Source organism: Sorex fumeus, unplaced genomic scaffold (genome assembly GCF_029834395.1).
Source record: "Sorex fumeus unplaced genomic scaffold, SorFum_2.1 ptg000044l, whole genome shotgun sequence".
In the NCBI taxonomy this organism is placed as follows: Eukaryota; Metazoa; Chordata; class Mammalia; order Eulipotyphla; family Soricidae; genus Sorex; species Sorex fumeus.
The window spans coordinates 20,022,814-20,048,220 of NW_026606101.1; the positions used below are offsets into that span (position 1 = coordinate 20,022,814).

The 25,407-nt window shown below is 57.1% G+C and overlaps 1 protein-coding gene across 4 annotated transcripts in view; it reads left to right on the forward strand.

Moving 5' to 3' along the window:
* Window positions 1-640: 640 nt before the first annotated feature.
* EBF4 (EBF family member 4) overlaps window positions 641-25,407 on the forward strand; it is a 76,384-nt gene continuing 51,617 nt past the window's right edge. For 2 of the 4 annotated variants that reach the window (XM_056121341.1, XM_056121342.1), the window contains exons 1-7: window positions 1,269-1,592; window positions 2,114-2,235; window positions 14,386-14,542; window positions 14,767-14,830; window positions 14,966-15,021; window positions 16,696-16,769; window positions 18,332-18,400. In XM_056121341.1, coding sequence (XP_055977316.1) covers window positions 1,269-1,592; window positions 2,114-2,235; window positions 14,386-14,542; window positions 14,767-14,830; window positions 14,966-15,021; window positions 16,696-16,769; window positions 18,332-18,400 — 866 coding nt within the window. Of the gene's footprint in view, window positions 844-1,267; window positions 1,593-2,113; window positions 2,236-14,385; window positions 14,543-14,766; window positions 14,831-14,965; window positions 15,022-16,695; window positions 16,770-18,331; window positions 18,401-25,407 lie in introns of those variants that run through there. The other 2 variants (XM_056121345.1, XM_056121344.1) reach the window with 2 other exon arrangements.

Consider the following 25,407-nt stretch of genomic DNA (forward strand, 5'->3'; position numbering starts at 1 on the left):
CCGAGTGTCCCTGGATCCCCCCAAACATCGCTCTGAACCCCTTCCTTCCAACCCAGGTCCTGAATCAGCAGGTCTCAACAGGTCTTCAGATTCTGCATTCTTACAAACTCCAGGTCACAAAGCTGCTTCTGGGGATCAGCAGATGAGGAGCGAGGTTGATTCCGCCAGGGAGCTGGAGAATTCCCTCCAGGACCCCTGCTTTGCTCATTTCACCAGGGGTCCAAGAGAGACCTTAAGGAACTGGGAAGGGGCCTGAGGGTCAGGAGGAAAGGTCAAGAGAACTTCGCTTGAGGGAACCAGCTCTGGGAGGTGACAGTTCAGCAGCGAGCGTCCCTGCGCCCTTGTGGAGTGGACGCCCCCTCCCCTTTCCCAAAGAGCATGGAAGTCAATCGGGCAGGAAAATGATGCTTCAGGGGGTTTCAAGAGAGCCAGCGGCATAAGGGCTGGGCATTCCCCTGCTGTTCTCAGGGAACCTGATGGACGGGCATTCTGGGCTCGGTCACAGGCTGGCACTGACCGGCACGGACCGGAGCAGAGCGCAATGAGAGGCGGAGGCTTGACCAGGGCATGTGGCCTCCGCGCGGGGCGGGCGGGCACTACTGAAACCCAAGAGGGAAGGTGCTGGAGACCAGGAGGAGGGCAGCGGCGCGCTGAGTCCGAGTGTGCAACTGGTCTCGGAAACCAAGAGGTCGCTGAAAGATTCCAGGCGGGAAGGAAAAGATTTTCCACTGCAGACACCTCGGAGAGGCGGCGCGGGATGGGGACCCGCTCGGCGGGCCTCGGGCCGGGCCTTAGAGCGGCGCCGGCGTCCTCGGCCGCCCCGGCGAGCCGAGACCATCGAAGGTGGTAAACGCTCCGAGGCGTCGAAGCGGGCGCGGAGCGCGCGGCGGGGACCGGGGGCGCGGGTCGCGGGGACCCCGGGGCGGCGGCGTCCGTCCCGAGGCGACCCCGAGGCCGTGCGCTCCGGCGTCCGCGCTCGCCGGGCCCCGCACGTCCCCCAGCACGTCCCCCGGCGGCCTCGGCCAGGCCGCCGCCCCCCGGCCCCCGCGACCGCCGCGCCAGGGTCCGCCCCGCCGCGGCGGCCCGGGCCCGGCCGCTCCTCCCCCGATGATGTCACGTCCCCGGCCGCCCCTCGGCCGGCCGCGCCGCCCCGCCCCCGGCCCCCGGCCCGCGTCCCCTGGGCCCGCCCGCTCCCGCCGTCCCTCCTCCCGCCCGCGCGCCCTCCCTTCGGCTCCCGCTCCCCCGGGAGCGGCGGCGGCGGCGGCGGGATGGCCCGGGCCCGCGGCCAGGCCCCGGGGAGCGGCGGGCGGCGGCGGCCGCGGCGGGGCGGCGCGGGGAGCGGGCCCCGGGGGGAGTCGGCCGGGCTGCTGCTGCTGCTGCTCCAGGTGCTGCCGCCCGCGGCTGCGGCAGGGCCCGGGCGCCGGGGCACGCGGGGCGGCGGCGGCGGTGGCGGCGTCTGCTGGCCCGGCGCTGCCCCGGCCTTTCCCCGGGACGCGCGGCTGCTGCTGCTCCTGCCGCCGCTGCCGCCCCTGGCGCCGCCGCCGCCGCCGCCGCCGCCGCGCGCCGAGCCCGCAGCCTCCGCCTCCCGGATGGTAATCAGCGCCCCGCGCCGGCGCCGCGGGCGGGCGGGAGGGGGGCGGCGCGGGGGGGTGGGGAGGGCGGGCGGCCCCGCGCCCCCGCCTCGCCCGAGGCAGCTCCCGGGGCGCTCGCCCCCACCCCCCAGCACCTCCGACGCCCGCGGCCCTGGGCAGCCGCCAGAGCGCGCCTCTGGGGCGCCTCCGCGCGGACCCGGCTGCCGCCGGCGCTCCCCGCGCGCCCCGCCCCGCTCGCAGGGCGCCCGCCGGCGCTCAGGCCGCGGGGGAATCCCTCCACCTCCCCGCCCCGCGCCCCGGGAGGGGAGGGGACCGCGCCGGCGCTCGCGGACCCGCTTTCTCCGAGGGAGCGCCCCAGAGGCTCGCGCGCTCCGAGCCGCGGGGAACTCGGCGCTGCGCTGCGCTGCGCTGCTGGCGGCGCCCGGTGCCGTCGGGTCTGGCGGAGCTGAGGCGCGGGACCCGGGTCCCCAGCGGTGCGGGCGCCCCCACCCCGACCGCGCGCCCTTATGTTCCCCGCGCAGGACGCTGTGGCCCGCGGCGGGCTGAGTCTGAAGGAGGAACCTCTGCTGCCCGCCGGCCTGGGCTCGGTGCGCTCCTGGATGCAGGGCGCGGGCATCCTGGACGCCGGCACCGCGGCGCAGAGGTAAGCGCTCGGACGCGGCCCGGCGGCGCGCGCGGCTTGCAAGGCAGCGCAGTGCCTTCGGCCCGGTCAGCTCGGCGGTCGGGGCCGAGGGCTGAAGGGGACCCCAACTCTGCACGGTCCCGGCGCACTCTCCGGTCCGCCCAGTCCCGAGCGCCCGCGCTTCCTCCCAGGGGCGCGGGGCGGGCCGGGGCGGGGCTTCTGCCGCCCCTCCGGGCCGTCCAGGCTCAGATTTTTCACTGTGCACGCGGACCTGGCGGACCCTAACTTGGGGGGAAGGGGAGCAGGGATCCCCGATCCGCGCAGTCCCTGAGCCTGACCATCAGCCATCTGCCGTCCTGGAACCGTCAGCCCCCTCCTATTTGGGCAGTCCCGGAGTCTGTCCTGATCTGATTCTGCGACTCGGCCAGGGAAGGCGCGAAACCCAGCCCCTTTTCTGCTTTCCCACGCCCCTCGGAGTTGGAGGTTGGGGCAGTGCCGAGCTCAGAAGTGTCTGGGGCCTCGGGAGCGGGGAAGAGATGCGGACCGTCAGGCCTCTTGGCTGAGTGGTCCCACTTTTCCCCAAGATGTTTTGTGGGGAGTCTAGTGGAAGGCGGGGCGGCGGGGAGCGGAGAGAATCCCTGGAAATCTGAGCCCATCTCTTCTGACTTTTCACACGCTTCTGGGCGCGGAACCCAGACTCCTAATTTGCAAGGGAAGTTTAAAGGTTATTCCCCATAGCTCTCACACCTGCCCCCCGCCAAGTTTTTGCACCCCTAGTTGTGAGTTGGGAGATGGGGATCCCAGGCAGAGTCCTCAGTGGTTAGTGCTGGAGCAGTGCTGCCCCTGTGCCCGCAAAGGGATGGAGGGGGACTTGCTCTGGAGGTGTGAGGGATGCACACACACAGAGACACACACAGACACACACAGACACACACACACACACACACACACACACACACAGCCCTGGCCCAGGGTCACCTCTTAGCCACACTCCATGCAAAGGGAAAAGCTGCTCCTGTTTTTGGCAGACAGGGAGGGAGCCCCAGGAGAGGGGTGAGCTGTGCAGCTCATCTCTTCAGGAAGAGGAAGGTCCTGCCTGAGACTCCGTTTACACAAGTTTTTCTCCCGGTGTGGCTATATTCCAGGCAAAGCGAAACTAGAAGACAAAAATCCCTCGTCTAACGGAACCACTGACAGCCTGCTGGCGGGTTTCCCACGCATCCTCCTTGCCATGAGTGTGTGTTTTGCTGTGCGGCTCCTGTTCTTGGTCTTGCCTGGGTTTGGGTTGACTCCAGTTTTCCCTTTAAGCCAGCGCGGTCAGTTTCTCTAGGGGGCTCCCACTTCCTCGCCCTCAGCAGCTGTGGTGTGAGAGCTGGGTGGTAGAGGGTCTGGAACAGTGGGGTTTGAAGGGTCCTATTTCTCCCCTCTTCTCCTCTGTTCCTACGGGGCTGGTAGGGAATAAGGCAGCAAGGAGGGAGGAGGGTGGTGGCTGGTGGCTGGAGGGAGGGAAGCACAGGGCCCCTCCCAGAAGCCACCAGCAGTGCTGACCATTGGCCGGAGGCCTGAGGGGGTGCATTAAGCACCCCTGAGAGGGGCCTTTCTGCAGCCCCAAGTTGATTATCCCCAGATCCTGAGTGGAACTGAGAGTGTCCCATTCCCCATCCCCCCAACATTTGTTGATTTCTCCTTTGCTGTTAGGAGGGAGCAGGTTGATCTTTTCCTTCGTCAGAGCCTCTGTGGTTGCTTCCCTTCGCACCTGGGCATTCTTTTGCCCAAGTCTTTCTATCCTAAAGAAGCAGCAGACATTTCTTGCCCATCCTTGCCTCACTCTTCCATCTCTGCCTGGGTTTCCACCCTCCTCTCAGGAAAAGGACTTGCTCTGGGTGGGGGTCGGGGGTGCTCTCCCGGGCTGTGTGCTCTCCCAGGGGGCTTCTTTGGCTGTAATGGTTGCCTGGATGTTTTCCTTGCCTTTGCTCCATAGCCTCCGGGTTGACAAGGACTTTTCCTTCTGTGTCCTGCGTCCAGTCTCACCTTCTGCGGGGTGTGGCCGCATCCAGCATTTAGTTCCCTCAGATCTGACATGTGATAAGCCTGGGCTCCACTGCTGACTTGCATGCTCAGTACCCTGCCACTAACTTTTTTTGTTCTATTGTGGGGTCACACCTGAGAATGCTCAGGATTTACTTTGGGCTCAGTGCTCAGGACTTATTCTTGGTACTGCTCAGGGGACTGTATGCAGTGCTAGAGAACAAAATCAGTATCAGCTGTGTACAAGGCAAGCGCCTTAACGCCTGTCCTGTCTCCCAGGCCCTTATTTTTTTTTAAAGGTATTATTTCAGAATATTTTAATGCATATAGAAATGTTTCCTTTCTTTATTGTTGTTGTTCCGTTTTGTGTTTGCTTTTGCTTTGGGCCACACCTGGTGATACTCAGATCTTGCTCCTGGCTCGGTGTTCAGGGATCACTCCTGTGGGCTATTTGGCCTCCAACAGTGATGGGGAGGTAGGCATTTCTCTGAGCCCAGTCCTCTGCCTGCCCCAGCACCCACGAATGCACTGAATCAACTCCTGCTTCTCCAAGACCTACCAGCTTCCTCCGCCTGTGCTCCCGTAGGCTGGGGACATGGTTCTGAGTGCTACCCGCAGAGGCCAAGTTACCCAGGACCCAGTCCCATGGGCTCTGCTTCTTTCTCGGGCTTAATTGCCCAGCCAGCCCGCCCCCTTTCTGCAGGGCAAGGATGGGGCCTCATTTGGCCCTGTGTCCACTGTGGCGGACTGGGTGTGACCATCAGGAACAGCGGGAAGCAAAGCAGGAATGCAGGCGAGGGACTCCTAAACCCGCTTTCATCATCTCCATGTTGGTGGTCACCAGTGTATCACTGACTCCAGGGAGTGGGCACTAAGGTAGCCAGTGTCTGCTCCCCAGCCTTGCAGTGCCAAGGTTTTATGGGAGGAGGCTGAGGCCCCCAGCTTGCTGAAATCAGCAAGCGGGGGATAGGGGGGTCTCTGCCAACAGGAAGGAAAGTTCTGAGCCCTTGAGAGGTGGGAAGCAAAGAGAGGCTGCACTGTCGACCCAGGAGGTGAGATGGGGGCTTGGCCCTGCTCGAAGGCACTCTGCATGTGGACCCCAGGCAGACCCTGTGGCTGGTACAGTCCCCTCCTGGGCAGTGGCATTTGAATTCTCAGACCCCTCGACCCAGCCCTCCTTCCCTGGCCCACCAGTACCCCCTGATCTCTTCCTGGAGGATATTGCCCCAAAGTAGCTCTCCTTTGAATGTGGGTCCCAGCCTGGGGAGACCCCTGAGCAGACCTGGGCCAACTCCCCAAAAGCCCTGCCCAGCCAGTCCCAGCACACTCGCTGTACCCTGAGAGTGAAGCCTTTCCTGTAAGCAGCGGCAGGCTGGCCTCCCTGCTAGGAAATGCTTTTGTGTGCTTTAATAATTAATAGCCGCCCTCAGCCTGGGGCCTGGCAGGCCGGCCTGGGGTGGGGGGCCAGGGGCCGGGCAGTGTACAGGTAGATGGAGGGTAAGGGGAGGGGGTGGCTAGTGGGGAGCCCAGTGACTGAGGTTTCCGAGGATGCTGGGGTTAGGAAGTGGCCTCCACAGCACAGGGCACCTGGGCTGTGACTGACCACCAGGGCCTCCCTCTGCCCACACTGACTCAGAGGGGAACCTCCCAACCCACCCCTGCCCCGTGGATCTCCTAGTTTTGAGTTGTGGCACAGCGAGGCCCTGAGCATCTCAGACTGGCCCTGGCTAAGCCAGTAGATTGTGTCCAAGGCCGGGAGAGCAGTGGGCACCTGGAGGGAGAGTGATAGAGAGGAAGAAGGGAAGTGGGCTGGACTTCGCGGGCCCAGGTTGGGGGACAGAAGAGCTAACACTCCTGCTTCTCCCGTGGTGTGGGATCTCCCTGGCATGCACGGCCAGCTCCCCTGGGACTCACTCAGGACTGTGCTGGGTGTGGAGCACGGAGCGAAGCAGAAAACAGAACAACAGCAGCAGCCGACATCTTCCATGGGGTCTTCAGTTATGGGCGGGACGGTGAGACCTGAGTCCCGAACACTGCAGAAACCAATTAGACTTCGCAGGGACTTGAGGGAAATCAGAAGAGGAATAAGATGCCAGAGACATAGACTTTTTTTATTTTTCTGTTCCATTTTGCTTTGGGGCCACACCCAGTGGTGCTTCAGGTTTACTCCTGGCTCTGTGCTCAGGGAATCACTCCTAGTGGGCTCAGGGGACTGTATGGGGTGCCAGGAATTGAACCCAGATGACCTACATGCAAGGCACACACCCTACCCATGGTCCTGTCGCTCCTGCCCCAAGACTTATGTTCTTTGCTTCTCCGCCCAGGCTCCCTCCTTGCTGAGCGCCCCAGAGCTCGTCCTCCCTTCTGCACATCTTAGTGCAATACCATCAGGCTGAGCCCGGGCACAGCCTAGAAGTGAGCTGTCAGCAGGCAGCAGCTAGGTGATGCCAGGGCAGGGGCAGAAGGCCCGGGTGCCTCGGGTGAGGCGGAGGTTAAGGCTCCAGGTGTTCTCAGTGGGGTGTGGAATGTGCTCTTGTTTTGTTTTACTTTGTCTGGGGCCTCCCAAGTGGTGCTTGGACGACCCATGGCCTCACTGGTGGTTCCCGGTCATCTGGGCCAGCGGTTCAGCAAGCAGCTAGAGAATGTGCTGCTCCAAGGACCCGCCACCCTCTGCATGCTGGGGTTCAGGGGTTCCAGGGCTGCATCCCTCTCGGGGCACCCTTTGATGCCAGGGATCAAAGAGATTGACCTCACCCCTGTACTATCATTTCACCCCGTGTTTTAAAGCCTTCATAGTTTTTTTTTTTCTTTTTTTGGTGGAGGTACTGGGGAGTTTTTTTTTTTTTAATTGTAGTAGTGTTCATGGACCAGTGATACTCCCAGTGGTACTAATCAGTATTTGGACCAGTGATACTTGGGGGCCACCCGGGCAATTCTCGGGGGAGAAGAAAGGGGCCAGCAGGGGCGGGGATCAAATTTGGGGCCTCGCACCTGCACAGCATGTGCTCTAGTGCTCTATCCGCCATTTGAGCCACATCCTCACCCCCCGATTGTTCTGTTTGAGGGCTGCAGTGACGGTACAGCGGATGGGGTGGGGTGGTATGCCTTGCAAGTGGTTGATCTGGGTTCAATTCCTGGCACCCCATATAGCCCCCGAGTTTGCTGGGAGTAATTCCTGAGAACAGCGGCAGGTGTGGCCCCCCAAAAAACCCTAAAAACAAAAAAGAACCAAACAAAAAACCCCAATTTGTTCTGTTTTGCTTTATTTGGGGATCACAGCTGGTGGTGTTGAGGGATTTCTCCTGGCATTGTGCTTAGGGACCTGCTTCTGGTGGTACTTGGGGGACCCTGTGATGCCAGGGACCGAACCCTGTGCAGGTGCTCCCACCCTTTCAGTCACCCCAGGCCCTACAAGGTTCGTGTTTCTAATAAGCTTGAGGAGGTTGAGGAGGCAGCCCGGAGTGGCAAGAGTCGGGAAAGCAGAGACAGGTCTGACCTTGCTGGACACTGAGGCAGCATCGTGAGCTGCGAGGGAGTGGCTCAGGGTGTCAGGCTCCATGGGGGAAAAGAAGCTTCTCCAAGAACCTGCTGAGCAGCCCCAGCAGTAGGGGACAGGCCCCTCTGTAGCCCCCAGCCTGTCCCCCCACGCCCCACGGTCCTTGTGCAGTGAGCACAGGCGCCACCTCTGAAGGTCACGCTGTCCTTGTCCTGGACACCCGACGCAGACCCCAGGCAGCCCCTGGCCCGTGCCGGCCGCCCCCCACAGCCCACCAGACAGAGCTTGCGAGCCTTACGTCTTTCACTGCCAGGTCTCCTCTAACTTTGGCCTATTTCAGAACAGAATATGGGAAGGCGTGGGGGGAGGGGCATGGGCCAGGGTGGGAAGAGGAAAATGAGCACTTCCCCCCCACCCCACCCCACCCCGCCGCTGAAATTCAGGTTCTTTAACCCAGGAACCAACACCCCACCAACTCAGCACACATTGGAGCTGGTAGGAAAGTGGTGTTGAACAATTTTGTGTCAAACATTTGAGAGAGAAAAGAGAGAGACTGTCGCTTATTCTTGACTCGGGAAAGTGTGGAGGTCACTCTTGGCCTCACTCTACCGCCTTGGCTGGGAACAGGTCCTTGGGGAGAGGGAGGGTGGGTACATGCTTCGTGCTGGACGAAGGAGCACTTGCTGGATTTGGGGTTCTAGCCCGTACATGCGTGGGGAGGCAGTTTGGGGTGTTCACCTGCCATGCTGCACTCAGGCTCCTGAGGCTGTAGCTTTGCTGGTTTCCGTGTTGTCACCTGAGGGGTGGGGGTCTCTGGAAACTATGCTTGGCACCACCCCCAAACCCCTCCATGCGCACCCCTTGACCCCCACCCAGACACCAGCTCAAGGGGCATCTGACTCCTGAGCACTCGGACCTTGGGTTCCGGCACCCGTGTGTGCATTGCACAGCAGGCCGGAAGTGAATGAGAAATGACACCCAGAAGCCCCCCAGCCTATGACTGGTTGACATTGGGGAGTTGCCCCAGCTCGCTCCCTACAGAGGGGGTGGGTGACGCTGAAGCATTCAGAGCTCCCATTGGGGTGGCGCTGCAGTGACCTCGGGGAATTTTGTTGGTCATGTGCCTTTCTGAGCTTCTTGTCTCCCGTGGCCCGCCCATTCCTGCCAGCCTCCTCCTCTGGAATCAACTCCAGAATAAGCTGCATTGGGGAGATAGTACAGTGGGTCGTGCCTTGCACACGACCTACCTGGGTTTGATCCCTGGCATCCCCAATGGTCCCCTGAGTCCCACCAGGAGTGATCCCTGAGTGCAGAGCCAGGAGTAACCTCTAAGCATCGCTGGGTGTGGCCCCCACACAAACAAAAAATAATGAAATAAACTGTTTGCATTAGAACCCTTGTTTCAGGGTCTGCTTCTAGGGAAACCTCGACAGAACTCCTGCATCTCCAGACTTGGGGTTCTTCCTTTTTTCTTCTTTTTTCTTTTTTAAAGGCAAAGAAACTTGCCTTAACTCCCCTCGCATCCCAGCATCCCAGTGTCAGCCTCTCGCCATCCCCTCTGGAGACTGTGGAATCGGGAGGGCCCATTGTCCTTCCCATTGTCCTTCCTCAGCCTCTCTCCAGGCTAGTGTGAGAAGGTGAATGAGGGGCTCCAGCGCCCGCCTGCACCCTGCCCCGGCTCTCCTCTAGCCTGTTCGCCGGCTTCCGTGTTTCTGTCCTTTCACCCGGCTTGACTTTCTTCTCATCACAAGGCTCTTCCCAAAGGGAGCAGTGCACAGCTGTCCTTTCCTCTCTCCAGCTCCCACTGCAGGGTGGGTGGCTGATCCCCCGTCACAGGTGATAGACACAGACACGGGCAGCGAGCCAGGCCCCCAGAGGAAGGCACAGCTCAGACCTGCCCCGTGTCCTGTGTCTGTCTCTCCTCCCAGTGCTTGAAGGCCAAACCTTTTCTCTTGCCCCTTGCTCCCTGTGCTCATCCGGCGGGGCTGAGGGCAAGCCAGCTGGAGACGTTCCCGGCGCGGCCGCTCGGGCCTGGCCACTGTTGGCAGGGGAGCAGCCCGCGCGGTCATTCCTGCTGCTCGGGCGGCAGGCTGGCCCCCGCTCGGAACTGTTTACAACCAGGGCGTGAGGCCAAGAGCACGACCTGTGTGTGCCTCAGAGCCCCAAGCGAGGTGGGGAGGGAGGGCAGCCCCCATGCTGGCTGGTTGGAAATGGACCCCCCCATCCCTTCAGACGAAGCAGGTGTGGGCCCCCCCCCCCACTGCCCCGGCTGCTGTGATGGCCTCGCCCCTCCTGGGGCCCCTGACCTCTGCTCCCGAGAACCCCATCCTGCTGGCAGGGCAGGCCCTGGACAGGGAGCTGGCTGAAGGCTTGGTCTGGACATCAGGAGTGGGCGGGCAGGCCGCCAAGCACCAGACGGCAGCTCTCTGCCAGGAGTGCGGGAGGGAGGAGCTGCAGCTGGCCTCAGTTTACTGGGCACTGGTGTGGAACCCGACTGGGGAAGTACCCGGGATCAGTGTCAAAGAATGTAATGGTGCCTGGACAACCTCCAGCCCTTGTGGGTCAGGGCCTTTGTCTGGGTTCTCCTCCCTGCTCGGGCGCCTCACAGAGGGGCGATGTGCGGGGTCGGAGATGGCTCCACAAAGCCCCATACGCTGTGGCCTTCTCTCCCCCAGGTGGACCCTGGAACCTGTCTCTTCCTGCCCCAGGCAGGTCCAGGAGGGAGGAGTCTGGTGGCAGGCTCATTAGCATATTCATCAGCAGTAATCAGGGGCCTGCTGTGCGCTCCACCTCCAGGCAGATAAGCTGTGGTCAAGGCCCAAATGGGAAGGACAGGGACAGCGGGAGAGGGAGCGGGGTGCCTCTGCCCCCCCAGGGACCTGCTGGGGCGCCAAGGGTGGGAGCAGCAGCCCCCCTCTCTCCCGCCTCTCCATCATGGATCGAACAAGTCCCATCACTTCTGCCTTGAGTCAGCCAGGGAGATGACTCCAGGGCAGCCGAGAAAGCAAAGGTGATTTTGGTTTTTCTTTTTTCTTTCTGGGGGGACACACACACCCAATGGTACTCAGGGGTCACTCCTGGCTCTGCACTCAGGGGTCACTCCTGGCAGTGCTTAGGGGGCTGTATGGGATGCCAGGGATTTAACCCAGGTCGGCCATGTGTAAGGCAAGCAAGTGCCCTCCCCGCTGTCCCATCACCCTGGCCCCCGCAGTGCTGCTTTACCTGGGCCCCAATCCCTGCTCGGGTGACTGCTCCTCCCAAAATATAAACAAAATCAGCATTTCTCACGGAGTGCCAGGCTCCAAGCAGGCTCTCGGGAGGGGGAGGGGGGGAGGGTGGCCATCTGCGTTTTGTTCTGTCCGTTAGCACTGAAGTATGTCTTAAGTGAAAACCTAACCCGCCTCTCAAGTCCGCAGCATCCCAGAGACTGTGGCCTCAGGGGAAGCCGGGAAGAGCGCGTTGATTACAGTGGAGAGGGAGAGACACTAAGTAGATATGAGTGGGCCCGGCGTGGGTGCAGTGGCGCACCGTGCCGCGTTGGGGGCTCCACCCTCTGAGCCTCTCCCTTCTGTAGTGCCGTGCCCCTAGCTGCCCATCTGAGCCCGGCCAGCCTTCAGAAAATTCTAGTGGCCTTCAGTTGTGTCTCCCGCACCACATCCCTCAGCAGAAATGCCCTGTGGTCAAGAAAGGGTGGCCTGTACTTCCCAGAGCATCCCCCAGGGACTGAGAGACGGAGCAGGGTTAGAGGCCTATGCCTTGCAGGAAGCTGACCTCTGGCCCCACACAGTCCCCCAGGGATTGCTGGGTGCAGCTCTGGATGACCCCAGCACCAGAGGGCTGGCCAGGGTGATCCTATCCCCAGCACCCGCACGGTTCAGCAGGACCTCATCCTCAGGCCCTCTCATTGACCCACTGGACAGTTGGCCGAGAATGCTGCCTGAGACTCTGGGCACTGATTGCTCTTGTTTGGGAGTCCTCCCCCACACACCTCCCTCCTCCAAAAAAAAAAGTATCCTCAAACTCAGAACAAACAGCGAGCCTGCCTGTTGTTTCTGAGTCAGAACTGAGGGAGGTGCTTGACTCTGTGGGTCTGGCACCCCATCTCTCAAGAGGCTGTAGTCCAGGGTACCGTCTAGGCTGCCGAGGCAGAGGGCTCAGGTCTGCTCCAGGTGATGCCTCCACCGGGCTGTCCTCCCTGTGACCAGTGGCTTCCGGAGAGGCTGATGGAAGAGGCGAATGAGGCAGGACGCAGGGCGTCTTTCCCGCCAGCCATGTGCTGAGCTCGTCCCTCGTTCTGCCTGAGCTGGGCCAATCCAGGGTGTTCCTGGGGGGTGTCCGAGGGCTCCCCACACCCCCCCCCCGTGTTGAGAAGCCACGGTCCCCAGCAATGCTGGCCACTGCACCCCTCTCTGGAGACATGACCAGGAGATTTGGGGGGCATCGGTCAGAAAGCCTCAGCTTAGAGCAGCAAGTCTGCACCCCGGGGCCTGGATTCAGGTATTCCCACTACAGCCTTTCCTCTCTCCTCACTTTACCCGCTGAAATCTTGGTGGCACTCACGGGTGTCTCTAACCCTTTATCATGCCCTTTACTGATATAGCTGTAAAGCTCCTGTTTTCCCCCTCGAAGGACCCAGGGGACCCAGGGAAAGCCACCATCTCCAGGAGTCTTCCCATCATCCGATCAACAATCCCCATTTTCTTTCTTCTTTTTTTTCTTTTTGGGTCACACCCAGCGATGCACAGGGGTTACTCCTGGCTCTGCACTCAGGAATTACTCCTGGTGGTGCTGGGGGGACCATATGGGGTGCTGGGAATCGAACCCAGGTCGGCTGCGTGCAAGGCAAATGCCCTACCCGCTGTACTATTGCTCCAGCCCCAACAATCCTCATTTTCTGCCTTTACTACTGTAGTTGTGAGATTTTTGTGTTTTATTTATATCTTTCCCTGCATGCCCTTCCCTTTGTGGCTGTTGATGTTGTGATGTTTGTGGAGGTGTGTGTGATGGGATACACACAAACACACACACACACACACACACACGCACAGAGCTGACTGTGGTGTTTGCCAGGGGTCGCACATCATCTCACAGTGCTCCACAGTCAGGCTCGGTGCTCTCAGAGATTTGCACTCTTTGTGGCTGGGGCTCACACTCTTAGTGGAGGCTCATGAAGTTTGAAGTATGTGTCAGTGGGTACAGGTGTCGGTACAGGCTGCCCTCTGGGTCGAGTATGGCTGTCACACTGGTGGTGGGACAAGCTGTAGTTACTCATGTGCATTCTCAGCATAGCTGTGTTGCTCGCACTTGTGCAAACATCTTTTTAGTCGTGGTGCTCCCTGGGGCCGGAGGTTGCCCCCATTTGCTTGGTGCTCTCACACATGGCCGCAGTGCAGCTGGAAATTGATCACAGACAGTTGAACTGCCAGGTCTGGGCTTTGCACATGGGAGACGCCAGGGCTTCGAACCCATGACTATATGCCTACAAGGCAGGTCCTCCGAGCCCCTGCATTACTGCTTGGGGCCTTTCTTTGTCTTTGTCTCAGTCTCTTCAGGGACCATTCACCACTTGGTCCTGCGCTGCAGTTCTGGGTATCTGACTCCCCTCGGTTCCAGCACTGCGTCTGGCTCCTGCTCAGGGCCACAAGTCTACGTGGAGTTTCAGGACGTGGCTGGTGATGAGGGTTGGGCTTGGTTCCTCCTGCTCTCATGCTGGCTTTGCACTTGGGAATGGTGTCTGATGGGCCAGAGGAAGCCCTTGCTGGGTCTCTCCGACCACCTGGGGATAGGCTTCTGCACCTGGACAGGGCATCCTCACCTTTGGCCAGAGCCCAGGGTCTGGGCTGGACAGACCCAGGGCCTGGAGCCAGTTTGATGTCTCAGTGAGACTGGCAGGTGATGGTATGGAGGATATCATCATCTCCCAGGGCTGTGCTGCAAACAGCCCTGGGCTGGGGCCGGGGGTGTTCCATAACCTTCTGGCTGCTCCAGGCTGCCCTGAGACCCCTGGGGGGTGAGAGTCATTGCAGACAGGTGGGGTTGCGAGATCAGCCTTTCAAATATGAGGCCCGTGCGAATCCTGGGGCGAGCCTGGCAGGAAAGTCTGTGGTTTTCTTCCCACCCAAGGAGCAGACTGGGTGCAGGCTGGGGTGACCTTCGAGCCACAGCCTCTGCCTGGAACTGCAGTGACCCAGCGAGGGTGGGAAGAGTGTCCATCCAATCTACTGTTTTGTTTTGTTTTTTGTTTGGGAGCCAATTGCACTCAGGGCTTACTCCTGGCAGGCCTGGGAGACCATGTGGGACGCAGGGAATTAAACCCAGGTCAGCGGTACGCAAGGCTTCCCTTACCCCTTGTACTCTCTGGTTCCTCCAATGATTTTTGTTTTTCTGGGGGAAGGGTGCGTTGGGTGAGATGTGTCTCGAGATACTGGGGGGCTACTCGCAGCTCTGTTCTGGGGAGGGGGTGGTCACTCCCTGGTGCTAGGGATGGAACCAGAGGCAGCTTCCTGCAAGGCGAGTGTTTTCCCCTCTCTCCTGTCCCTCTGGCCCCCTCCGCCCCTCCCCGCTTCTGGGCAGGGCTGAGGGGTCTTCCTGTCTTCCTGCTCTCTGGGGGCCACCTCAGGGGCACTCCAGCTCCTCCTCTCCCACAGTGGCGTGGGCCTGGCGCGAGCACATTTTGAGAAGCAGCCCCCCTCCAACCTCAGGAAATCCAACTTCTTCCACTTCGTGCTGGCCATGTACGACCGGCAGGGGCAGCCCGTGGAGGTGGAGCGCACGGCCTTCATCGACTTCGTGGAGAAGGACCGAGTGAGAGGCTGGTGGGCTCACGGGCGGGCGGGAGGGTGCGGGGACCCCCACCCCGCCCACAGGCTGATGACTGGGCAGATGGGGGTTGGTGAATGGGTATGGGGGACAGAAAGACGCAAGGGTGTGTGTGTTGTGGGTCTGTGTGTCTGTGTGTCTGTGGGGGTGGTGGGGGGCTTTCGGGTTCCCTGGGCGCCAGAAGCTTCCTCACTGTGGTGTCTCTGCAGGAGCCTGGAGCGGAAAAGACCAATAACGGGATCCACTACCGCCTCCGGCTGGTGTACAACAACGGTGAGTGAAGTCAGGCCTGGTGCCCCCTCCTCCGGGCCGAGGGGCCCCAGGATCCAGGATCGGGGGGGGGGGCGTGGAGCGTGAGGTGGCCTTCGTGGCCCCCTCCAGCCAGCCCCGTCCTCCCTCCCTGCCCAGGGCTGCGGACGGAACAGGACCTCTACGTGCGCCTCATCGACTCCATGTCCAAGCAGGTGAGCCCACCCGAGCCGCGCAGGTCTGTCCTCACCCCCACCCCTACCCCCCTGCACAGTCTCTGCCCCCCTCCCACTGCGGCTTCCCCGCTCCTCTCCACCCCTGCTGCACACACAGGAAGATGTGTGGCTTTCGCCTTCTAGGGGATGATTATTCACTGTGGTGGTTGCATCTTGGGGAGTAGCACACATACATTGTGTGCGTGTGTGTGTGTGTGTGTGTGTGTGAGAGAGAGAGAGAGAGAGAGAGAGAGGAGAGAGAAGAGAGAGAAAAAGAGGAGAGAGAGGAGAAAGAGAAGGGAGAGAGAAAGAGAGGAGAGAGAAAGAAAGAGAGGAGAAAGAGTGAAAGTGAGAAAGAGCGTGAGAGAGGGAGAACGTGTGGGCAGTTCTGGGGGCTCAAACTCGTGACCTCCTCTCTGCAGGGCGGGCACTCTGCCCCTCTCAGCCCATTCATTCATGCCTTCTAGATGGGATAAAATCGCCTTAAGTGCCGAGCAGGTCTGAGCTCACCGTCTCCAGAGGCCCTGCATCCTCTAAGGGCGAGGCAGGTGTGGGTGGTTTTTCAGGGAGGCAGTGAGGAGCCTGGCGGGAGGAGGGAAGGGGGCCAGGCCTGGGCAGGGGGTGCTGCTCCGGGCGGGGGTCTCAGCTGGAGCCTCCTCTCAGCCAGATCTCGGGAGCCCTGGGGAACCAACAGCCCCAGAGTTGTGGGGGCTGGAGGTCTGTATCCGCCTCAGTGTGGCGGACCCCCTCTGGGGGGGAGTATGAGCTCTCCAGCGTTTGCAGGACCCGTAGCTCCTCACGGCTCAAGCCAGCCGTGTCCTTGGTAGCCAGCCTCAGGGGTTGCAGGGGGGTGAGTGAACTGACCCAGTAAAAGAGGGGTGCAGGGCTGCCGCTGGTGGGAAAGGGACTCAGAAGTGTGCACCCTGGGAACCCCAGGGAATCAGAACCCAATTGAGCCCCGGGAGAGTCTGCCGAGGAAGCATCCCCCCAGTCTCAGGGTCCTGCTGGTGAGGAGGGGCCCAGCCTCACACCTGTTGCAGGCAGAGATGGGACCCCCCTCCCAGGTCCCCCCATTTCAGGGCCTCTGGCAGCTCCCACCAGCCCCAGTGGGGGGAACGAGTGACTCCTTTCTGGAAGGTCTGTGGTTACTACAGTCTCCCAGGCGGGCCAGGCAGTGGTACCATGGGATTGTGGGGAGACGAGTGTGGAGTTAAGGGGGCCCAGAGAGAAAGGCCACCAGTGGGGGGCTTCATTTGGGAGGCCCCTGGGTGTTGCAAACTCAGAGGCCAGGTCTGTAGCTAGGGGGAATCCGTGCTGGCGTCCTGGCAGGGTGGGTGATGGGCGTGGAGCTGACGCTTCCTTCAGCCCGAGGCTGGGGACGGGGCAGGGTGGGGTTGGGATGAGCCCATCCATTGGCAGCACAGGCTGGAGAGACCAGGTCAGCGAGCGGAAGCCAGAGGCGGTGTGGGAGGGGGCGGGCACAGCCCACTCTCAGCAGCCCGTGCACAGATGGAATCTGCAGCCTCCTTTGACCACGCTTCCCCCCACGGAGGTGGGCTCTGGCAGGGGTCCCAGGCCTCCAGCTCCTGCTTTGCACTCTGGGGTCCTCCAGGTGCCCATGTCTTCCTGGGGGGTGGGCGGGGACTTGAGAGGAGCCTCCTTCCACTCCCCCAGGCCATCATCTACGAGGGGCAGGACAAGAACCCCGAGATGTGCCGAGTGCTGCTCACCCACGAGATCATGTGCAGGTGAGGCGGGCTGGCACCCACACTCTGCCCCTTGGCCCAGAGGTTGCCAGGGACAGCCACCGCCTGCCCTCCCGCCCCCCGCCCCCTGGGGGAGCCTGGCAGGGGGAGGCGGGCTGAGGGAGGCCCCAGGGCCCCAAGCTGGCAGGGGGAGAGGGTCCTTGAGGCCCCATTAGCCTGGCCTGTTTATGTGAGTGTTTTTGTAAGGAAGCTTAACTAACAATGCTCAGGGGAGCCCCGGAGGGCGGCTCCCGTGCAGCTCAGAGCTGCAGGAAGGAAACCGGGCTGCTCCCTGGCGAACTCAGGGCACCTCCCTGCCACAGGTGGGGGACCTGGGCCGGGCATTTCTAGGTCAGCTGCTCCGGCAGGGAGAGAGCATGGCTTTCGAAGCTCTGATGTGGACTGTGCCCACCTAGGGGAGGGCTGGTGACAAGGGGGAGCCTTCTGGGGCACTGGGCACCCCATCGGTCCGCGGCCATCAGCCAGGAACCACATGCTTTCCCTGGAAGAGAAACATTGCTGGTGGCCAGCAGCCAGTCCCTTCCGAACCTCTCTGGGACCTTGTCTTGGGGACAAGGGTGTCCTGGCCAGGGTTCCCTCAGGCCATGCTCGCAACTCCCTCCCTGTGAGGGACCCTCACGGCCTTTCTCCCAGGCCCGGGAGGGAGCTGCTCCGACTCAGGTGCCATAGCCAGGGGCAGGCCATCAGCATTCCACACATGCTACACACACACACACACACACACACACAATATACATGCACACAACACAGTCATACCATATATATACATACACCACACACACACCATATACTTGCACACACCGTACACACACTGTATATATACACGCCACACACCATATACATACACACACCACACACACACCACATACATACACGTCTCCTATATATACTCACCTCACACATATATACTGCATATAAACTATATGCATATACTTATGCACACATGTTCCACACATACCATGTGAATGCATACACCACATACACACATGCATGCCCATGGCACATACATATGCCACACACGTATACATTACACGCATGCATATCATAGACATGTACATATATCACATATATACACACATGCTATACATACCACATATACGGCACACATGCATACCACACATTCCACACACATGCATAATACATACACTGCACCACATACACCACACATGATATCACACAATAGCATACATCTACACTGCACACATACCACACACATGCACATACCACCCATAGCATACACATACCACACACACACATATACAGCTCACACACCCATGCACTCCATACACACTCCACACCACCACAAGCATGATACACCACTTACACAACATAGACTGTGTACATACACCCACTGCACATGTACACTATACCACACACATACCACACCTACACCACACAAACACCACAAATACACCACACACACATACACAGCATGTGCATGACACAGGCTCACACCACACACTTCCACCACATGTACAAACACAGACTGTAATCTCTCTCTCCCACCTCCCTTCCTCCTTCCTCTCTCCTCATCTTTTCTTCAGCCGATGCTGTGACCGGAAGAGCTGTGGGAACCGGAACGAGACACCCTCCGACCCGGTCATTATTGACAGGTACCGACTGGGGGTGGGGCCTGGAGGCTGCAGGGCCAGGGCAGCGTGGTCACTTGCAGAGCACTGTGGCACCTCCCTGTCCTCCTTCACCCTGTTGATGGCTGTGAGTGGAAGGAAGCTCAGACACCATCGAGTCACCAACCAGGGACCCAGTAAATCCCCTGGGGGCCTTCTCGCAGGAGCCAGGCAGGCTGAGGGGTTGTATCCAGGACTGGGGCCTGGAAGGCAGGGCGAGTCCGGAGCAGACTGGACATGGAGAGGGGCTGCCATGGATTGGGGCCTCCATGTGGGCCTGGTGGCGAGGCTGGACGGTGGTCCTCCACTGTCGAACCCTGTGCTGGAGACTCAATATTCCAAGGGTCCTGCTCCTCCATTTAAAAACACGGGAAATACTGTCAGCCAGACAGTTATCCACAGCTGTATGTGAAAAGCATTCTCCCACCAGTTTTGAGATGATTTTATTTATCTGTGAATGGGAAGCGCTTACACAAGGTACACAATTCAAAAAACACAAAAGGAACAAGTAATGGCAAGTCACCCTGCACCCACTTACCCCCTCCCCCTGTCCTTCCAGAGCTCCCTTCCTTGTCCTTCCCAGAACCCCCCTCCTGGTCCTTCCCTGTGCTCCCGTCCTCCAGAGCTCCCATCCTTCCTATCCCCTTGTTGCCATTTGTTCCTGGTAACGCTGTATCCTAGAGATCTTTCCAGACCCAAACAAAGCCTCTTTGAACACATTATAGTCACAAGGCACAAAAGCTCAAGAAGCTTCGAAGGGTTTATGACAAAGGCCCCACCTCTGCCTCTCCTGTCCACTGTCAGCCCCACAGGCAAGCTGGCGCAGCTCTTGAGGTTTCCAGAGACTTGAGGCATGGACCAGAAATGCAGTTTGATGTTTTGGGGGCCACCATTCTCTTGATTTCTGTCCAGTAGTGCCACCTACACATGTCTGTCACCATTCTTCTTCTCTAAAAAATATCAAAAGCTGTAGCTTATCCAAGGTCATAAGAAGAAAATTGTTTGCTTCTGTAAATTACTTCATTGTGGATGGATTGTAATTTATAGTGCACATTTGCTACTGGACGTGTGGACCTTTGGGATTTTTTTTCAAGGATAAAACATGCAAATGACTTTGTCTATGTGTTATTTTGCACGTGTATGAAAAAGACAATCACTAGGCAGTTTTTAATCTGATGGTTATTTATCCTCGACAGAGATGATCTCAGTTGACATTCCTGCCGGCAATCTTGAGAATCCCTGTCACACACACTCTAATCAGTCAGCATGTTGCTTATTCATTCAACTAATAATTTTTTTCGTACTTACTTGGTGCCAGGGTCCTTTCTATATGCTTTAGATTAGCCAGTGACCAAAGTCGAGTCTGGGGAAATATGCCTGGCATGTGCTGGGCCCCAGGTTTGATCCTTGGTACCACATGGCTCCAACTCAGCACCGCCAGGGATAGTGCTGGTGGACCCCAGACACTGTTGGGAGTAGCCACCAGACCCCTGAGCCCTGTTTAGGCCTCCTCTAAAAAAATCAAAGAAGAAGAGGAAACAATAGTCATAATAGATAAAAGGATAAATAACCTGGCATGGGAGAAAAGAAAAATCACCAGGCAAGATCAGAGTACCAGGAGGTGCTGCATTGTACGATTTTTGTTGTAGTTTTATTTTGTTGGGGCACATTCATATTCACACACGTTTATACCCCCCTACCCACACACACACACATCCACATTCACATATATTTACACACACACACACACATATCCACATTCACACACTCACTCTCACATCCTCAACACTCCCCTACATTGACATATACACACTCACATTCACATTCACACACAACTCACCCACATACACACTCACACATTCAAGTATACACTCACCCTGACACACACTCACATACACTTCACACACTTTCTTTTTTTCATTGTTTTGTTTTGGGGCACACTGGGCAGTGCTCAGACTAATTCCCGGTTCTGTACTCAGGAGTTACTCTGACTGTGCTTGGGGACCATATGGGATGCCTGGGTTGGTTGGCAAGCGCCCTACCCACTATACTATCTTCCCAGCCCCTGCAGCCCTTTTTATTTTTTAATTGTATTCATTTATTTATTTGAATGAATCACCATGAGATACAGTTACAGACTTACAAACTTTTCGTGATCACACAATGATTGAGTACCCATCCCGCCACCAGTGCCCATTCTCCACCACCAATGTTCCCAGTATCCCTCCCGCCACCCCCACCCCATCCCCCCCTGCCTCTGTGGCAGGCACATTCTCTCTTACTCTCTCTCTCCTTTTGGGTGTTATGGTTTAAGATGCCATTTTTTAAAGCAGTGCTCAGGGCATTTGGGAACCGCTCTCAGATGTACTGGGATAAATGGGCCAGAAGGTTCAATTTTAGGGCCACACATGGCATGACTCAGGGGTCACTAGAACCATATTCAGTAGTTCCTGGGAGCCGGGGGGGCATGCAGTGCTGGGGATGAAACGCAGGTCTTTGCTTCTGCAACAAGTGCCCCTGATCTCTGAGCTATCTCACTGCCCCCAAAAGATGACATTTGAACCGACAGCTGAAGGAAGTAAGAAAGAGAGGCATAGGAAGGAACTGAACTCAGGGAAGAGAGCGCTACAGCAGTGGTGCAGGGAAGTGGTCAGCGGGAGGAGGATGGGGAGCTGAAGGGTGCTGAAGTGTCGTGCGTGGAGCCCTATCGGCAAGAGGATGGTAAACCACAGTAGCAAAAGAATTATTTAAAAGTGCTTGTTATAGAGGCAGGCTGGTGGGTGAGAGGGACATTGATGAAACATACACCAAAGGGTGTATGGAGCAGCAGACAACTGGGGACATTGGTGGAGGGGAGTGGACCTGGTGAAGGGATGGGTGTTAGAACATTGTATGCCTGACACCCAGTCATGAACAACTTTGTAACTCACCATGACTAAATAAAATGTTATAAAATGAAAGTGGAGCTTGTGTGCATCTGGGAGAAGCTTCTCTGTAGGCAGGAGCCTTCCTCAAGGCAAAGCCAGAGGCCCCGGTGCCTGGAGGGAGGCGCAGGGGGGTGAGAACATCAGGAACGAGGGTAGAGCAGGAAGACAAAACTGTGGCATCTTTGGGGGCTGCACGCAGGGCTAAGCTGGGGGCCCCTGTAAAGATGCTGGTTTGTATTCTGAACGCCATGGAAGCCTTGTGATTGGTCATGGGGGAGAGGGGAGGTTGTAGTTGGACTGACACGACCTTATTTGTGTCTGAGCAGTCTCACTCTAGCTCTTGTGTAGAAAGCAAATGTGGGAGGCAAAGGTAGATGCAGGGAGACGAGTCAGGCCGAGGCCAGGTGTGATAAAGGGTGTCTGGAACAGCAGCATTCTGGTAGTTTTCATTTGGGGGCCACATCTGGCTGTGCTCAGGTCTTATACCCGACTCTGTACTTAGGGATAACTTCTTGTGGTGTGCAAGGTACCATGTGGGGTGCCAAGGGCTGAACCAGGTTGTCCATATGCAAGGCAAGCTCCTTACCCACTGTACCCTCTCTCTGGCCCCAGGGATTCTGTATATGTCTCAGAGGCAGAAATGAAGGATTTGTTATGGAAGGAAAGAGAAATAGAGGAAGTGAAGTCAAAAGCATCTTCAGACTTTCCGACTGAAGCAACTTAGAAAGAAATTCCATTTATGAGAAGAGGAGGAGAAGGCTTGGGAGGATAAAAGACTGGGAGTTTGGTTTTGGACATGTTATTTTTGTGGTGTTGTTGAGGCTTTTTTGGCTGCGGTGGGGAGAAGGCACCCCCGGCTGTGCTCAAGGCTTACTCCCTGCTCTGCACACAGGGAATCACTCCACCCCCTGGACACGTTATGTTGAAGATGCTTACCAAATATCCAAGTGGGACCGGGAGAGCAGATGAAAATATGAGTGTGGTTCTCCAGGGAAAAGCTCAGGCTGCAGATAGAAACTTTAATGAATGAAATCACCAAGGGAGTGAGTGTTGATAGAAAATAGAGGAGGCCTAAGAATTGAATCCCAGAGTTTGCAGTGTTTAGAGGTCACGGAGATACGGAACCAGCCAAGGGGAACAAGATTGGACAGCCCATGAAGTACAAGGAAATCAGAGTGTTGTGTCCTGGGGGCCTAGATGAGAACACATTCCCCCAAGAGGCAATAATCAGCTGCCTCAAACACTGCTCCACAGATGATAGACTAAGAATTGTCTCTCGACCTTAACAAGAGCCATTTCAGTGGAGTATTGGGCCAAAAGTCAGATAGGAAGAGATGTGAGAGAAAGTGGGTATGGGGGGGGGCGGTGTGAGCAGAGCAATGCTACAGTGGGTAGGATGTTTTCCTTGCACGTGGCTGACGGGTTCAGTTCTCAGTATCACGTATGATCCCCTGAGCACTGCCAGGAGTAATTCCTGAACACAGAGCCTGGAGTAACTCCGGAGCATCAACTTCCCCACAAAAAAAATAAGAGAGAGAGAAGGATATAAGAGAGATGTAAAAGAGAGACCTGAAACACTGAACAGAGGAATTGAATTTTGCTCCAAAGGGATCAAGGGGACAAGGAAGGAGGAACACAGAAAAGACCAAGAAAAAAGTAGCTTATTGATGGGGCTGGAGCTATTGCACAGCAGGTAGGGCATTTGCCTTGCACAGCGGCTGACCCGGGTTCGATTCCCACCATCCCATATGGTCCCCTGAGCACCGCCAGGAGTAATTCCTGAGTACAGAGCCAGGAGTAACCCCTGTGCATCGCCAGGTATGACCCAAAAAAGAAAAAAAATAGCTTATTGAGACACTGATGAGGAAAACTCACAGGAAAGAGAAATATAGTGATGCAAGAGATGGGAGAGTGGCTCGAGCAACATCCTATGGCAAGCAAAGGGCTTGTGATCTTGTGCATGGAAGGGACAGGAGGCCAGTCTCAGCTGCATTCAGAAGCAGCTCTCCATGGGGGTATTCAGGAGAACCCAGGTGCAGGTGTAGGTAAATGGGCGTGTCCAAAAGTACATCCAGTTATGGATGTTCTTGTCTGCTTGCTTGGTTTTCTCCAGGAATGAGGATGAGAAATTAAGAGGGAGACACTAGAGTAAGAGATGGACAGGAGAGCGAATGGGTCATGGACATTGTGTCTGATTGTGCAAAGTGCCTGTGTGAGGTTTGTGGTCCTGTGTTTCTAATAAGAACTTTCTGCTGCCTGGATGCAGATGGATGAGCGATGGTCAAAAAGAACCAGTATTGGGGGGTTATTGAGTCCATTAAAAACATGAATGGGCGAGAGAGTGAAAAGCTTTTGCCAGGGTGGGGCGGGAGAGACAGTACAATGGGTAAGGTGCTGGCCTTGCAGGCAGCCAACCTGGGTTTGATTTTCAGCATCCCGTATGGTCCCCTGAGCACTGCCAGTAGTGATTCCTGAGTGCACAGCCAAGAGTAATCCCTGAACATTGCCAGTTGTGGACCCAAAACAAAACAAAACAAAGTGTTTGCTAGAGTGATTTAAAAAATGGAACAAAGCCAAGGCCAGGGAGATACAGTAGAGTGGGCGGGGCCTTGCCTTGCGTGGCTCACCTGGTGTTCAGTATGGTCCACTGAGCCCAGCAGGAGTGATCCTGAGTGCAGAGCCAGCGTTTAAGCTCTAAGTACCACCAGGTGTGTCCCCCACAAAAAGCAAACAAACAAACAAATGAACAAGGAAGTTAAGATGGATGTGGAGAGGAGAGTAAGAAAACAAAGAGAAGAGGCTAGAGCGATAGCACAGTGGGTAGGGTGTTTGCCTAGCATGCAGCTGACCCGGGTTCGATTCCAAGCATCCCATATGATCCCCTGAGCACTGCCAGGAGTAATTCCTGAGTGCATGAGCCAGGAGTAAAGTAAGTAAAGTAAAGGCCCTCCCGTTGATCATCGATTTGCTCGAGCGGGCCCAGTAACGTCTCCATTGGAGACTTTGTTGTTACTGTGTCTGGCATATCGAATACCCTCGGTAGCTTGCCGGGCTCTCTGAGAGGGGCGGAGGAATCGAACTCGGGTCGGCCATGTTGGCTGCGTGTAAGGCAAACGCCCTACCCGCTGTGCTATCGATCGACCCAAAAAGAAAGAAAAGAAAAAGAGAAGGCAGGATGAAAGAAACATACTGTGAAGGGACCAGAGAATTTAGGTACTAGAAGGAGGTTGATCAGGAGGTTGGAAAGTGTTTGGACAGGGAGTTTTTTGTTGGTGGGATTATTTAGGGATGACTTTTATCGGTTCTAAGCTAGGGTGGAGATAGGAGAGATGCTTAAGGAATGGAGAAGGTTGTTGCATGAATTATCTATATGGTATATCACAGGACCAGCATTCAAGAGCATGTAAGTGATTAGAAGTAAAATCGTCAAGGAGTGCAGGCAGGTGATCTCAGGGTGAGAAATGGCTGCAGCTTGCAGAGGTTGTCATGTCCTTCATCTCTCTGCATGATATAAATGAGTTTTGACATCCTCATAAAGTCTATTTCTCTTCCCCACATGTGGAGCCTACGTTTTATTGGTATTTTCCTTTCTGTCTGCTTTTGTCCTTTGTTAATTTTTCTGTAAAGAATTGATTGACTTTTGTTGTTAATTGGGAGTAGTAGTAATAGTAGAGATTAAGGATGCTAGCCTTTTGTTATAAATTGCACATAATTGTTTCCTAGTTAGTTACCTTTAAACTTTTTTCCAGGGCTATAATTCACTCCAGGCTCTGGGTTCAGGAATCACTCCTGGTAGGGCTCAGGGGACAATATGGGGTATCAGGGATCAAACCTGGGTTGACCACATGCAAAGCGAAGTACCCTACCCACAGTACTATTTCTCTAAACCCTCTTTTTAACTTTGTTGATGGTGAAAAGTTCTCAATTTCTCAATATTTTAGGACTCTGGATTTTTCCTTTGTTTGGGGGTTTGTTTGGGGGCCATGCCTGGAGCTGCTAAGGTGTTACTCCTGTTTCTGCACTCAGGAATCACTCCTGGCAGTGCTCGGGGGAATCATGTAGGAT